We start from the raw sequence: 12,925 nt of genomic DNA, 5'->3' as shown, positions 1-12,925 counted from the left end.
TCTACAGGGCTAATCCACAATATAAATTAATGATAAAAAAAGTTTATGTACAAAAATATAGAGCACTATAAATGAAAATCTGGCTTTTTAAATCTTAATTCTAAGAATAGTGAGTAGACTTGGTAATCATTTCAGATGTTCCAACTCAATAACAAATACTAACATGGAAAATTTGGAACTTCTTACTAACACTACATGACAATTCGGGATGATTTCATATATGCAGAATCTAAATTGGTTGGAGATGATTATCAGCACTCAGATACAGAGATTTTGCGATGCCAATGAAAATAAGGTTTGATATGGAACCTTACAAAGTTACAAAATGGTTTCCAATGGAAAGAATATGAATGAGATACAATGTATATATGCACAATGTTCTATGCAGAGAACAACTGGTTCCTAATGGTCCGTGTCCTTGTTTAGCAACTGCCTCAGACAGTGATTGTTGGCAGTTATAACAGTGATACAAAAATAACTTTTGAGACCATTATCTTCATTTATAAATAAAAATATATGAGAACGAGACTTTGCAGCATCTCTCTGTCACGTTTGTCATTCAAATCAGCTCACATATGTGGTCCTATGCCTGACCTGTTTTCTCTCCCCATTCCACCCCTTTGCAGAGTGAAGAGATGGCCTGATCATGCTCCTTCTTCCTGAGTTGCTTTTCTCTGCAGTGCAGCTCTTTCCTGAAAGGTGCTAATTGCAGGTTAGCAAACGCAGATCTGTGACCCTAATTAGTTGATTAGAACCCTCCTGCTGCCTGCCACTGACAAGAATGTAATCAATTTCACAATGAAGGCTTTTTGGCTTCTAAGCAGCTCAGAGCCACACGTGTGCAGCGGGTGCTTACTCACTAATAATTTTTCCTCTCCACTGAATGTAAACGCACACATTAATTTCCTTCTTGCTAATTATCTTAGCATTGGGAGTGTGTTCCAAAGGGTAGGAGAGTGGTGAAAAAAAAGACTGTTAGGTTTGCCTTTTTTCTCAGCTTCTTTGTATGTGAATATTCTTCACCATTGGGACTCGACCCATTGTTTGGAGCCATATGCCTCTGATGCCATAAAGCAAAGGAAAATTGAAGTAAAATCATAAGCCCAGTTGCAGTCATGTGATTTTTCATGTAATGACAAAGTGGTTGATCCCAACTGCAGTTGCTGAATGAAAATTATGTGCATTTGGTAAATTGCTTTAAAAGTTTATACATAAAGAAAAACAATACTTTTTTCTATGTACTTGGAATAAAAATATATTTAGGAATACTACTGCTGATCACATTGCATAGCCCTTGAATAATTGTGTCAGCATAGTTTTCTATCCATAAAAAAATTCAATATAAGGACCAGGTTAGGGACAGATTGTCTATGTTGTTGCTATATTGGTACTGACAAGATAGAATGTAATCAATCAATTTACCTTTCTAATTAGATGGTTTTCTGTATCTGCTACATAAATAATACTGTTCTTTATGGCAACTCCTTGTGGGGAATTGAATGATGCTTCTGAAAAATTTCCATCATTTCTTCCTCTGTTTGGTCCTTGAACAAAAATAACATAAAACAAGAGTATAACTTTTGCTAGAGGTCAACAATGGATATAGTCATGTCAGATTTAGGGAAAGAATTTTATTTTACATTAATTAGAAGAGCAAAACAGCTATGGGTCTAATCGAATCAAATCAATATTAGTCGATATATTTAATATTTTTCCACAGAAAAGTGTAGAGATTTTCTTTTTCAAAAAGAATTTTTAAACTTATAGAATGCCTTGTAATATAATCCATTAATCTTTAAACATTAACAAAAACACATATTTATTGCATTTACAATAACTACCTTTAAAGTTTCAGCTTTCAAACACAAGGAATTGTATAATACAATGCAAAATGGAATGTAATGCCAAGAAAACATGCAGTCAGATATGTGCTACAATAAGCAATCAGTAATTGAATTTCTCATAGTCTACTGCTTATGTTATTTGTAGTGAACCAGTTTCAGAAAAATGTATAATTTTCATAACATTAAATTTTGTATAATTATTATAACTGAGAATTAGATAATTATTTATTTGCAGCTCCATATACTCTCAAAGAAGCATTTTGTAGACATGGAAACTAATTTTAATATAGTTTTCTATGCAATATTAAAGATTTGTAGAAGACAGGCAGAATTCAGAATTTGGCATGGGGGTTGTCAAGGTAAAATACAAGGTTTTAAAATAATTATTTTATTTCAATTTAATCAACAAAACAAACCAATAAAATATAAGACCTTTAAATATATTTAGATGACCCTTACCTCCAATGATGTGCAGAATATGACCATTTTTTTTCACAACCAAAATCCTATGATGCCCAGTATCTGCTATTACCAAGATGTTTTCAGAACTATCTACTGCAATTTTCCCAGGGAACAGCAAAGGTGAAGATGACAAAGAGTCTCTATATAACTGTGTTCTTATTCTATTACTATTAATTTGCCTTTGTTCCTTGTAGTATTTTAAGGCTGTAGATGTAAATAGAAATAGTTTGTCCTTGTGCCCTTCGCCAATCAGACTGAACAAGATATTGCCACGAGGTCCAACAATTACCAAGGTTGGCCAGCAGGATACTTCTAGCTCATGCCAGAGAGTTGCATTAACATCATTTACTACAGGATGAGTGATGTTGTATCTAAGAACAGCACTTTTGATGTTATCCAAAACTTTTTCGTTTGGAAATTTTGCTGAGTGAACACCTATAACAAGGACACCATCTGAAAGCATAGTTAAGAAAGAAACAATGGGGTTAACAGGATCAATGAAACATTTAAATATAATATATATTCAATAAACCTAGTTAGAATGCTGTTCTGTTGTATAGGATAAGCTAGACAGTTATACTATGGATGTGGTTCTCAGCAAGAGCGAACATGTAAAAATTCATTGTAAAAATAGATAGGTCTGTACTACCAGTGTTATAAAATATGTTAGAGGCTTATTGCTCTTATTGGATCAAAATGCAGTTCTTCCCTGTTGGCTTAACTCTCTAATTCAAATAGATCACTTTTCCTCACCCTGGAAGCAGACAGCATAAGCTGACTTCATATGGGTTATCTCTATTACAGTATTCTTAATATGTTATGATCAAAATCAGCAATTAATTATTCAAAGAATAAGGGGCATGTAATTCCAGATGGAAGTTAATAGGCTTTTCAAACATAATAGAATTTAAAGTTAGACTCAACATATTTCCATCTGCATTTCTATAATACAGGTACAGTGAAATCCCTCTACCTAAGTGCATTTGCTCATGTGAGGATGGGGACTGTAACTTTATCAGACTTATTATTAAATTGTAAATTTTATGGGGTCAACCTACATTTGTAAATGGAGAGGCAAAACTGCCAATTTTTTCCTATGTGTCTTTTTGTTAATATCATTTAGAAGTACATAAAAATATTCTTTAGAACGCTTTAGAATATTTGGGAGAGGGTAAAGATAAAGTTTCTCCTTGCACATATGTGCTAGTCATTCCCGACTCTAAGGGGTGGTGCTCATCTCCGTTTCAAAGCCAAAGAGCCAACGCTCTCTGAAGATGCCTCCTTGGTCATGTGGCCAGCATGACTAAATGCCAAAGGCGCACGGAACGCTATTACCTTCCCACCAAGGTGGTCCCTATTTTTTACTTGCATTTTTACCTGCCTTCGAACTGTAGGTTGGCAGAAGCTGGGACAAGTAACGGGAGCTCACTCCGTTTTGCGGCACTATGGATTCAAACCGCCGAACTGCCAATCTTTCTTATCGACAAGCTCAGTGTCTTACCCACTGACCCACCCTATTGGGAGAGGTTAGGGCTATTTTAATTTTTTTCAAATGAGCTGTCAAGAAAGGCATCCAGTAGTTTATAATAAGATTCTTTATATTGAGTTAAATTGACGTACACCACCATTTTATCTAGCGCAATGCTGTCTATTTTGACGGCAATGAAAACTTTTAAGTTTCATACACAAGTTTTTTTCTACTCAATCAGGAATTAATCATGGCCTTTTTGCATCTAAAACAATTGTTGTATATGTTATGTTGTACACATACCAAGGAATAGGGCTGTGACCGTAATGTTTAGCTGCCATCTTTCCCCACCCTGCATCTCAAAGCTCTTGTCTACTACTGAGCTATCACTTTTTCCTTCATCACAAAAACAGTACTGAAAGAAATCTAGAGACAGTCTTTTGCAATGGAAACAAAAGGACAAATTGATACACGGCTAGACAAATTACCCAAGATTTGGATCCTATCATTGTTTTAAATCTGTTTAATTATAATTCTGTTTTTTAATCTTTATTTTTGTTATTGCTAGCTGCTTAGAGTAATTTTGAAGGAAAACCTGAATGTACATCAAATAAAAAAAGTATATTCTCCTGATTTTTCTTTAAACATGTAACAGCACTTGGATTCAGATTGCCCCTTCCTAGGATATATTCTGGGGTAACACAGAAGAGATCAAGGATTGTCCAAACAGATTTCTAAAATTCATAATAAAGCATTAAAATGTAGAAGCCCAAAGCTACAGCCTCAGCCTAAAGATTTAAGCTAAGAAAGGGACCAGCCTCAATCAAGACAAAGCAACAAATAAAACTTGGAGTCTTGTTTAACACTGCAATATTATAACAAATCTTTATGGTGCATAACATATTGGACAGCTTATACAATCAACTTCAAAATGATCCCCTACAATACTTTTTAAAATGAAACTTTACAAACCAAAAGACTGGATAACAAAATTGGACAGTTCAGAGGGATGCGTGAGGTTCTTTGTCCTGTCTCTCAAGGTTATTCTCACAGCCCACTTTTCAAGACAGGATGAGACAGATAAAGAGAGAAACTTTTGTAATGCTCTTCTGAGAAAAAGAAGTTCCAGAAATCTTGTTCAACTTTATATTATGCAGAGTTGACACAATATCATTGTAAATAACTTTGTGCTCTGTTAAGAGACAGAATCCTAGATCAAAAGAACTGAGGAAATGATAGATCTGATTTCAGTATCCTTTCCCACATGCTTAAGTGACTTTTATATTGTATTTAATTTAATTTATTACCAAGTAGAACAAATGCTTTTAAAAGTTTATTAGGTTAGAATTCAATTGTATTTTTTTTTGCTATAAAAATGACCTGATAAAAGAGAATATCAGGGGTACTGCAATAAATAATAAAACATTTCATGCACTATCTTTTAATTTAAGTTTACAATACAAGTTCAAAAAGTGCTACAAGGATTTAATAGGAATAAGGATAATGCTGCACTCTGCAGAAGTATGCAAGAGTTTATAAATTATTCTTCCTTCCTCTTCCTATTTTAAGAATTGAAGATAAGCAACAGAATTAATGCAGACTGGACTTCTAGAGCTGCTACCATTTGTACTGTATAAGTAGAAATTAGTCTTGCTGCACAAGTGAGTTGTTATTATGTTTCCTTTCACTAAATAGCCAAAAGTGAGCGCTTTTTGGTTATGAGCACATATGCATTGAAATGAAGGAATAATGCAATAGCAATTACATTTAAATAATGCTTCACAGTGCTATACAGCCCTTTCTAAGCAGTTTACAAAGTTAGCACATTGACCCAAACAATCTGAGTCCTCACTTTGCCAACCTTTGAAGACTGATTCAAACTTGAGCCGGTCAGAATCAAACTGATGGCAGTCAGCACAGTTAGCCTGTAACATTGCATTGTAACCACTGCGCCACCATAACATAATAACAATGACACCAAATATATCTATTAAATCTGAACTGAAATGATAATGAAATATCATAAAACACTAAATTTCATCCTCTATAAATAAAAATACAACAGAAAATATAGTACATAAATTATTAATGAATATGCAATACATTCATGTTTAAACTGCTACTATACAAATATAACTTTGCTAATGACATGGGAACAGCTAGTTCTACCCCTATGTCTCCTGCTCGTAATTTCAGCTGAACGATAAGCAAAACTTCATCGTTGTTTGAATGCATAGTGGAGCAGTAGTCAAAAAGAGAATGAATGAAAAATCATAAAACATAACCTGCTGTGTGTTCTGATTTGTATAAGTCAAAGCAATAATCCAGACACTAGCAATTTTTATTCAGGCAAATCAATTTGATTAGAATATGCTTTCTGTTTAAAAGAAAAATAAGCTATGTTTTAAGACAATTTCATTGACAGCAGAGCAAAAAGAATAAAAAATAGCACAGTAAAATTCTAGGATCAGGCTAGATTTAAAACTGCATTGAAAAAGAACTGGCTCTATCCCAAAGTATTTCTGTCAAGAAGCATTTCCTCATACAGCAGTCGAACAGGTCATTTCCAGACTGTCAATGTGATAAGAATGTGCATTAGGGTTTAAAATAACCTTGTGAATACCATTATGAATGCAGAAATAGCCCTAGCAAGGATAAGAGAGAAAAGCATTAGACAAATATGTTAGTTGGCATTAATTCATGCAGATCGGATGCATGTATCAATATAGACCTACAACTTTTAGGTATGGGATAATAGTTAAAAGATATGCACTACCATTGACAATGTCATGAAACAATTCTCTGTATTTAAACAACATCTATAAAATTGGATTTGAAACAACTATATTTGAAGGAATAATGTAGCATTTTGTAAAATGTATACTTCAGGGCATAGCAATTTGTGCTTGTACTCTGAGATATTTTTCAGACTTTCTGCAATCAGAAACTACTACATAATAGATTTTTGGAAAAGGCATACACCACCCAATGAAATATCCATGTACTGCCTACATTTTCATCTTTGAAAGGATGGGAGCATTTTTTTTGCAACCAAGAATACAATTATTATATATAGTTTTCATCTTCATTGTTAAAGGGTTTAGAAAGAAAGGAGCACCAAATTTTCACTGGCTGATTGTTGGTACATGCAGGAAGGTAAGGCTGAGGCATCAAGCTGGCTTTAGTTCATGAATGTGAAGAATATAGTAAAAGGAGATGTAGAGCCTAATGGCAAAGTCAAGAAGGGAATCAGCCCAGAGTTTTTATGTTCCCACAAGCAGTCAAAGTCCAAGCCCTCTTGAAGTCTGTTACCTATTTTTGAAAAAAGTATTGACGGGTTTAATACCTTTATCAGAGTATTTCTCCTCTAAATCATGAAGATCAGGCAAAATGTGGATGCAATTGATGCAGCAGTAGGTGAAGAAATCTAGTACCACTATTTTTCCACAAAGATGTTCATATAAAGAAAGTGAACCTTCAGTGTTCAGCCACTGTAAATCTGAAATCAATGCTCTAATTAGTACATTATTTTAAGACATTAAAAAAACCAAGGGTATTGTGAAATAACAACTTGCAATCGTATTTTTTTTACAAAACATTCATGAATTTCTAACACAAAAAAATCAGAATATTCAAAATCTGTAATTCTTCACAGCTCAGTTAATCTAAAAATATACTTTTTATCCGTCTGTCTATTTAATAGATAACAAAGGATAAAATAAAACTATTCAAGCTAATGTTAAAATAATATAATTATTTGAAGATAAACAAGAATCCATTTACAAATTTTATAATTACAAAGTTTCTAATTATAAAGCATAGCACAGATGACATATGTTACAACAATATCAATGTTTTGTTTTCCTATCTGCTTCATCAAATGTAATTCAATATAATGAGATTAGGCACAGAACTATCATTAGTACCTTTGTTGAAACAACAAAAGAAGTCTCAAGCGTTTTCAAAAACATTTTTTTAAAAAAAATACATGCAATAAGATTTATGCAGTATAACCTCCAGTACAAAAGAAATACAATAAAATGATTTCAACGTTTAGGGAAAAAGTATGAAGAGTGAAATATAAAACAGTGTACCAGAGAAGAGTGAATGATTGAGATGAAGGGGGAGATTTAAAAAGTGGTGGCTTGATGGAGTTGATGCATTATTCAGAGAAAGATACCTGAAAAATTTAAAGCATAGGTAAAGGTTAAATCAATAAGGTAGATGCAAGGACAGTCTGTGAGTAGAATTTTTATGCAAATTGTTAATTCTCGTTGCTGAAACTATTGCTTTGCTCTGACTATATAAAGGAGCAAACAGCTTACTCTCTTGAAATCTCCTTTCACTCCAATCTTTCCATCTGTGTTGGGGTGGGGAGAAAAAAAATAAGCAATTTCTGTAGGCAATCTCTACTTTGCCTGACCCTTTCCTGCTGCTGGGACAATTACACTACTATTGATATACAGAAAATCAAACATCTTACAGGTAATTCTTAATTTATGACAGCCATTGTGATTGTTTTTGCTAAGTGATCAGATCAACAATAGCAATAGCATTTAGACTTATAAACCGCTTCAGCCCTCTCTAAGTGGTTTACACAGTCATCATATTGCCTCCAACAATCTGAGTTATCATTTTACCCACCTCGAAAGGATGGAAGGCTGAGCCAACCTTGAACCTGGTGAGATTTAAACTGCCAAACTGCTGGCAGCTGGCAGTCAGCACAAGTAGCCTGTAGTATTACATTCTAACCACTGCACCACATTGCTTAGCGATGGCAATCTAGGCAGTTGTGGTTCTCATTATAATACCAAAACATGTGGGATATTAAGCGAGAAGTGAAGAATGTTCCAGAGAAGAAGCATGAGGGTGCCACATGGGGCAGGAGAGGGGAAACATAGTGCAGGCTATGTACAAGTTGGGGAGGAGAGCTCAGGAAGGCTGGGAAAGAGGGTGTGAAGTTTATTAAAGTATAAGTGCAAAGTAGAGATTAGAGAAACAAGGTGTGGAAGTTGAGCATACATGTAAGCGCAGGGAGGCCAGAGAAAGAGGGTAATAGTGGGTATAAACCAGCAAAGAATGGCTTGGGGATGGGGAGATTTATCCAAGGGATTTGTCTCCTTCCCTGCTGGCTTACCCACTGATTTTGCTTGTGGGAAACCAGAAGATAAGGTCAGCAGTCACATGACAGTGGGTTGCTGCAACCAAATGTGTAAGCTGCTTGCCAACACCCAAATTTTGTTCACATGACTGCAGGGAGTTCCAACTGCTGCCACAGCTGGAACTTTGAGGACTGGTGATAAGACTAGACATTCAGTACATTGTGATTTCAGTTATTCAATAAATAAGCATAACGAGGAATACTTGTACTCTCTTGACATTTCTTCATCTCTAACCTCTTCATTATGGGTGAGAGGAGGAAGATGGATCAGGCAAAGGAGATTTTTTTTTAATACAGAAATTTGCTTTGTTTTAGCCCTCTTCTTACAGAGTGAGATTAAAGAGATTTCAAAGGAATACTATAATCTGTTTGCATAAGACACCTGTGGCTCTCAGAGTGAAGATGTGACTACATTGATTTTGCTATAAGAGAAAAGATTATTCTATTGAAATTTCTTTCTTTCCAATCTCTGCTATGCGGGGGAGCGGGGTGCTCAAAGTGATTTCAGTAAGCAATCTCTCCTTTCCCTATCCAAGAAAAGAGAAAAGAGATTGGGGATTGGAGAGGAAGAGATTGCAAGAGAGAAAGTTGTTTGCTCATATACACACTGAAAGCAATGAATAAATCACTTGCTTCCCCTCACCTGCAGATCTTAGAAATCAAAGAGAGATATATCAAAAGAATAAGCTGTCTATGTAGCAAGCCCTTGGCTTTCAGCCCAATCTGCTGGCTTGATCACATTGCTTTTTATATGTACAAGACACTAAACAGGTACTGAGTGACACACAAATTAAAGGGTTACGAGCTAAAGCTCAGGAATTTAAGGTCTAGGCTTTCGCCGATGACCTTGTTTTTATCCTGGAGGATCCTATGGCTTCTGGGATACAACTTTTACGTAAAATAGAGGAGTACGGTAGGATAGCGAGGCTACGTATAAACAAAGAGAAGACAAAACTGTTAATTAAGAATATGACTCTGAACCAGAAAAGGGAAGTACAAAGCCTGTTAGGGATTAACATGGCCCATAAAATACAATACTTGGGAATTTGGCTCACGGAGAGATGTTCCTCTATCAAGGTAGAGAACTATATGAAATTGCTACAGCAGGTATCTAAAGATATAACTAATTGGAGTGGTAAACAACTGTCTCTGATGGGCAGGATTGCGACAGTCAAGACATATGTATTACCAAAATTTTTGTTTCTGTTTCAAATGGCACCAACTAAATTGGACAATTTTTTAAAAAAATCTTTGGAGACAATAGTGGCTCGATTTATATGGCAAGGCAAGAAAGCACGAATTAAAGCCCAAATATTGCAAAAACGTAGAGAACTGGGAGGCTTCGGAGTACCCAACTGGGAAGCATACTATAATGCAGCAATTATGACATGGGTGAAGGATTGGGTGATGTTGAGTAGAAGGCGCCTATTGGCTATAGAGGGACATGACCTCCCTCAGGGATGGCATGCCTCCCTCTGGCAAGAAAGAGACACCCCCCCATAGGTACTTCATGGGACATTATATTCGGAAGATTTTGATGGGAGTCTGGGAAAAGATGAGGAAAAAATACTATCTTAGGGTTCCATGCTGGTTGTCACCATTAGAGGCCTTAACGCATCCCAGTGTATTTAATTGGACAAGAAACATAACATATAAAGACATCATGACAGAAGATGGCAACATGAAAACAAAGATGGAATTAGAGCAGCAGGGCAGGAATCTGGAATGGTGGGAATATTTACAGGTTAGAAACAGGTTTAAAAGTGATAAGCTACATTTTGGGATCTACCCAAACCCTCAGGGGCTAGATAAGATTTTGTTTGGTGGAGACAAGAAAATGTTATCGAAGATTTACCAATTTTTGACCTGCCAATATGCTAATGAAGAGATGGACAAAAGCATTCTAATAGCATGGGAGAGAAACTTTGGCTATGAAATTGAAATGGGCAAATGGTGGGATCTATGGAGTAAGACCATTAAACTTACAATATCTACAGCATTCAAAGAAAACATATACAAGATGGTTTATAGGTGGCATTTCCCCCCAACGAGGTTAGCCAAGATGTTCCCTGGGTTATCTCCATTGTGTTGGAAATGTGGAAGAAAGGATGGCACATTCTACCATATTTGGTGGTCCTGTACTGAGGCACGAAATATTGGAAAAGGATTAAAAAATGGCTAAAAGAGGTTACTGGGGCAAACATGGAATGGAGACCCGAGAACCTTCTACTAAGCATTAAACCAGAAAACATAAGCAGTTCAATATGGCATTTGAGCCTACATATAATTGTGTCCGCAAGAATAACTTATGCACAATTTTGGAAATCCACTACCATACCGTCGGAAGATGCTATAATTAAAAAGATCTATGAATGTGCAGAAATGGACAGAATGACGGGTTGGCTGAGGGACAAAGGAGAAACGGAACATTATCTTAGCTGGAACTTATGGTATATGTGGGCGACAAGGAGAACAGCAGGGACTTAAAATGGGGAAAGTTAAAAGTGAACATGGGTATTGTAATAGATCCCTGAACTTTGTAATGAGAAGATGTGGCTTAGAGACCTAACAATGAGGAAGGAAAGAAAAAAGTTGGGCTGTGAATAACTGTCACCGTGGGGGGGGGAGGGGGGGTTGTATGTTTAAAATTGTATTTGTATTTGTATGTTTTACTCTTAAAAAATTGTATAACTAATGAATGCCGATACAAAAGGCTGTATATTTACTTTATATTGTTATGTATGTGTTGTCTTTTCTTATGTTGTTGTGTTTTTCTTTCTGCTTTTAAAGGTAATAATGTTTAATAAAAACTATTAAAATACAAACAAACAGGTACTTAATATTACAAAGTGTAGGCTAATGGTTAGGAGGCAACAAAAGACAAAAGTGTAAAACTAAGTATTCTTGTCTCTTTCAAGCCATAAAAATTGTCAAATCTTCTATAGCAGGGGTGTCAAACTCAAGGCCCATGGTCAGATCAGGCCCACAATATGGTCAGATCTGGCCCGCAGGGCCATCCTGGAAAATGTAAGGGGCCAGCCCGCATCACTTTGGCCCAGTTATCCAATGCGAAGAAGAAACATTAGGTCAGCCGGGCTTTGGCCCAGTCTTCCAAATGTGAAGAAGAAAAATCAGACCCCTGTGGCTTTGGCCCAGTCTACCCAATGCAAAGAGGAAATATGCCAGCAGTTTGGAGTGGCATCAAGCTGGCCACGTACACCCAGTCGGCCACACCCATTGAATGGTGTCAAGCTGGCCATGCCCTTCCATCTGGCCACACCTACCCAGTCAATCACGCCCACCACCCCTCCCCTGAAAAAATGTTGTGATTTAAATCTTGAGTTAAGTGTTGGGAGCTCCATGGTGAAGAAAAGGTTAAGAACCACTAGGATAGATGATATGGCAAGTAAAAGGTTATATAGATGGATCAAAATCATACAAAAAATGCTCATCAATGTTTTTTCATTTAACTGTAGAAATAAGCGGAATGCTATAAATCTCAGTCCTTCATCCCAAACTTTTCAAAAGGGGGGGGGATGAATGTAAAAAGGAAGAATTTACTTTTACTTTTTTTTCAGCGCCCAGCCAAAGTGAGATCCTACATGTTGTTACATTTATTTGATCACTTTTTGTTTTTTGTACAGTTCTTTTTACTTTTTGTTGTTGTTAGTGTTCAAAGTATGCTTTTGTTTTGTTTCATTTGTTTTTTTGTTTTGTATTTTATTTTTCATAAAACAATCAATATATAAAACATTTTATTTATCATTTGAATGCTAAGACTGAGAGACTGCTTATGATACAAATGTGTAAGACCACTAGTGCTGCAGAAGGAAAAAAAATGATATTCAAAACAGTTTTGATAGGCTGCCAAAATAGGCCTAAAAATAACTGAATGTAAATTAATAGAGAAAATGTAACACTCTACATGAAGGATTCATTCAACAAACACCAAAGTACAATTTTGAGGCCTTGTATAAAAGTATTGAAATG

General features: G+C 35.7%; 1 protein-coding gene across 3 annotated transcripts in view; it reads right to left on the bottom strand.

Annotated features, from left to right (window-relative positions):
• NHLRC2 (NHL repeat containing 2) overlaps positions 1 to 12,925 on the bottom strand; it is a 36,517-nt gene that overhangs the window by 22,399 nt on the left and 1,193 nt on the right. For 2 of the 3 annotated variants that reach the window (XM_087725849.1, XM_014062548.2), the window contains exons 2-4: positions 7,121 to 7,273; positions 2,304 to 2,759; positions 1,423 to 1,544 (exon numbers count right to left, since the gene is read on the bottom strand). In XM_087725849.1, coding sequence (XP_087581975.1) covers positions 1,423 to 1,544; positions 2,304 to 2,759; positions 7,121 to 7,273 — 731 coding nt within the window. The remainder of the gene's footprint in view (positions 1 to 1,422; positions 1,545 to 2,303; positions 2,760 to 7,120; positions 7,274 to 12,925) is intronic. The other variant, XM_087725848.1, reaches the window with a different exon arrangement.

Source organism: Thamnophis sirtalis, unplaced genomic scaffold, assembly GCF_051295495.1.
Source record: "Thamnophis sirtalis isolate CommonGarterSnake01/CBP01778 unplaced genomic scaffold, rThaSir2_p1.2 scaffold_11, whole genome shotgun sequence".
Taxonomy (NCBI): domain Eukaryota; kingdom Metazoa; phylum Chordata; class Lepidosauria; order Squamata; family Natricidae; genus Thamnophis; species Thamnophis sirtalis.
Note: the sequence above shows the minus strand (reverse complement) of the source record. Positions and strands in the feature narration are given on the sequence as shown.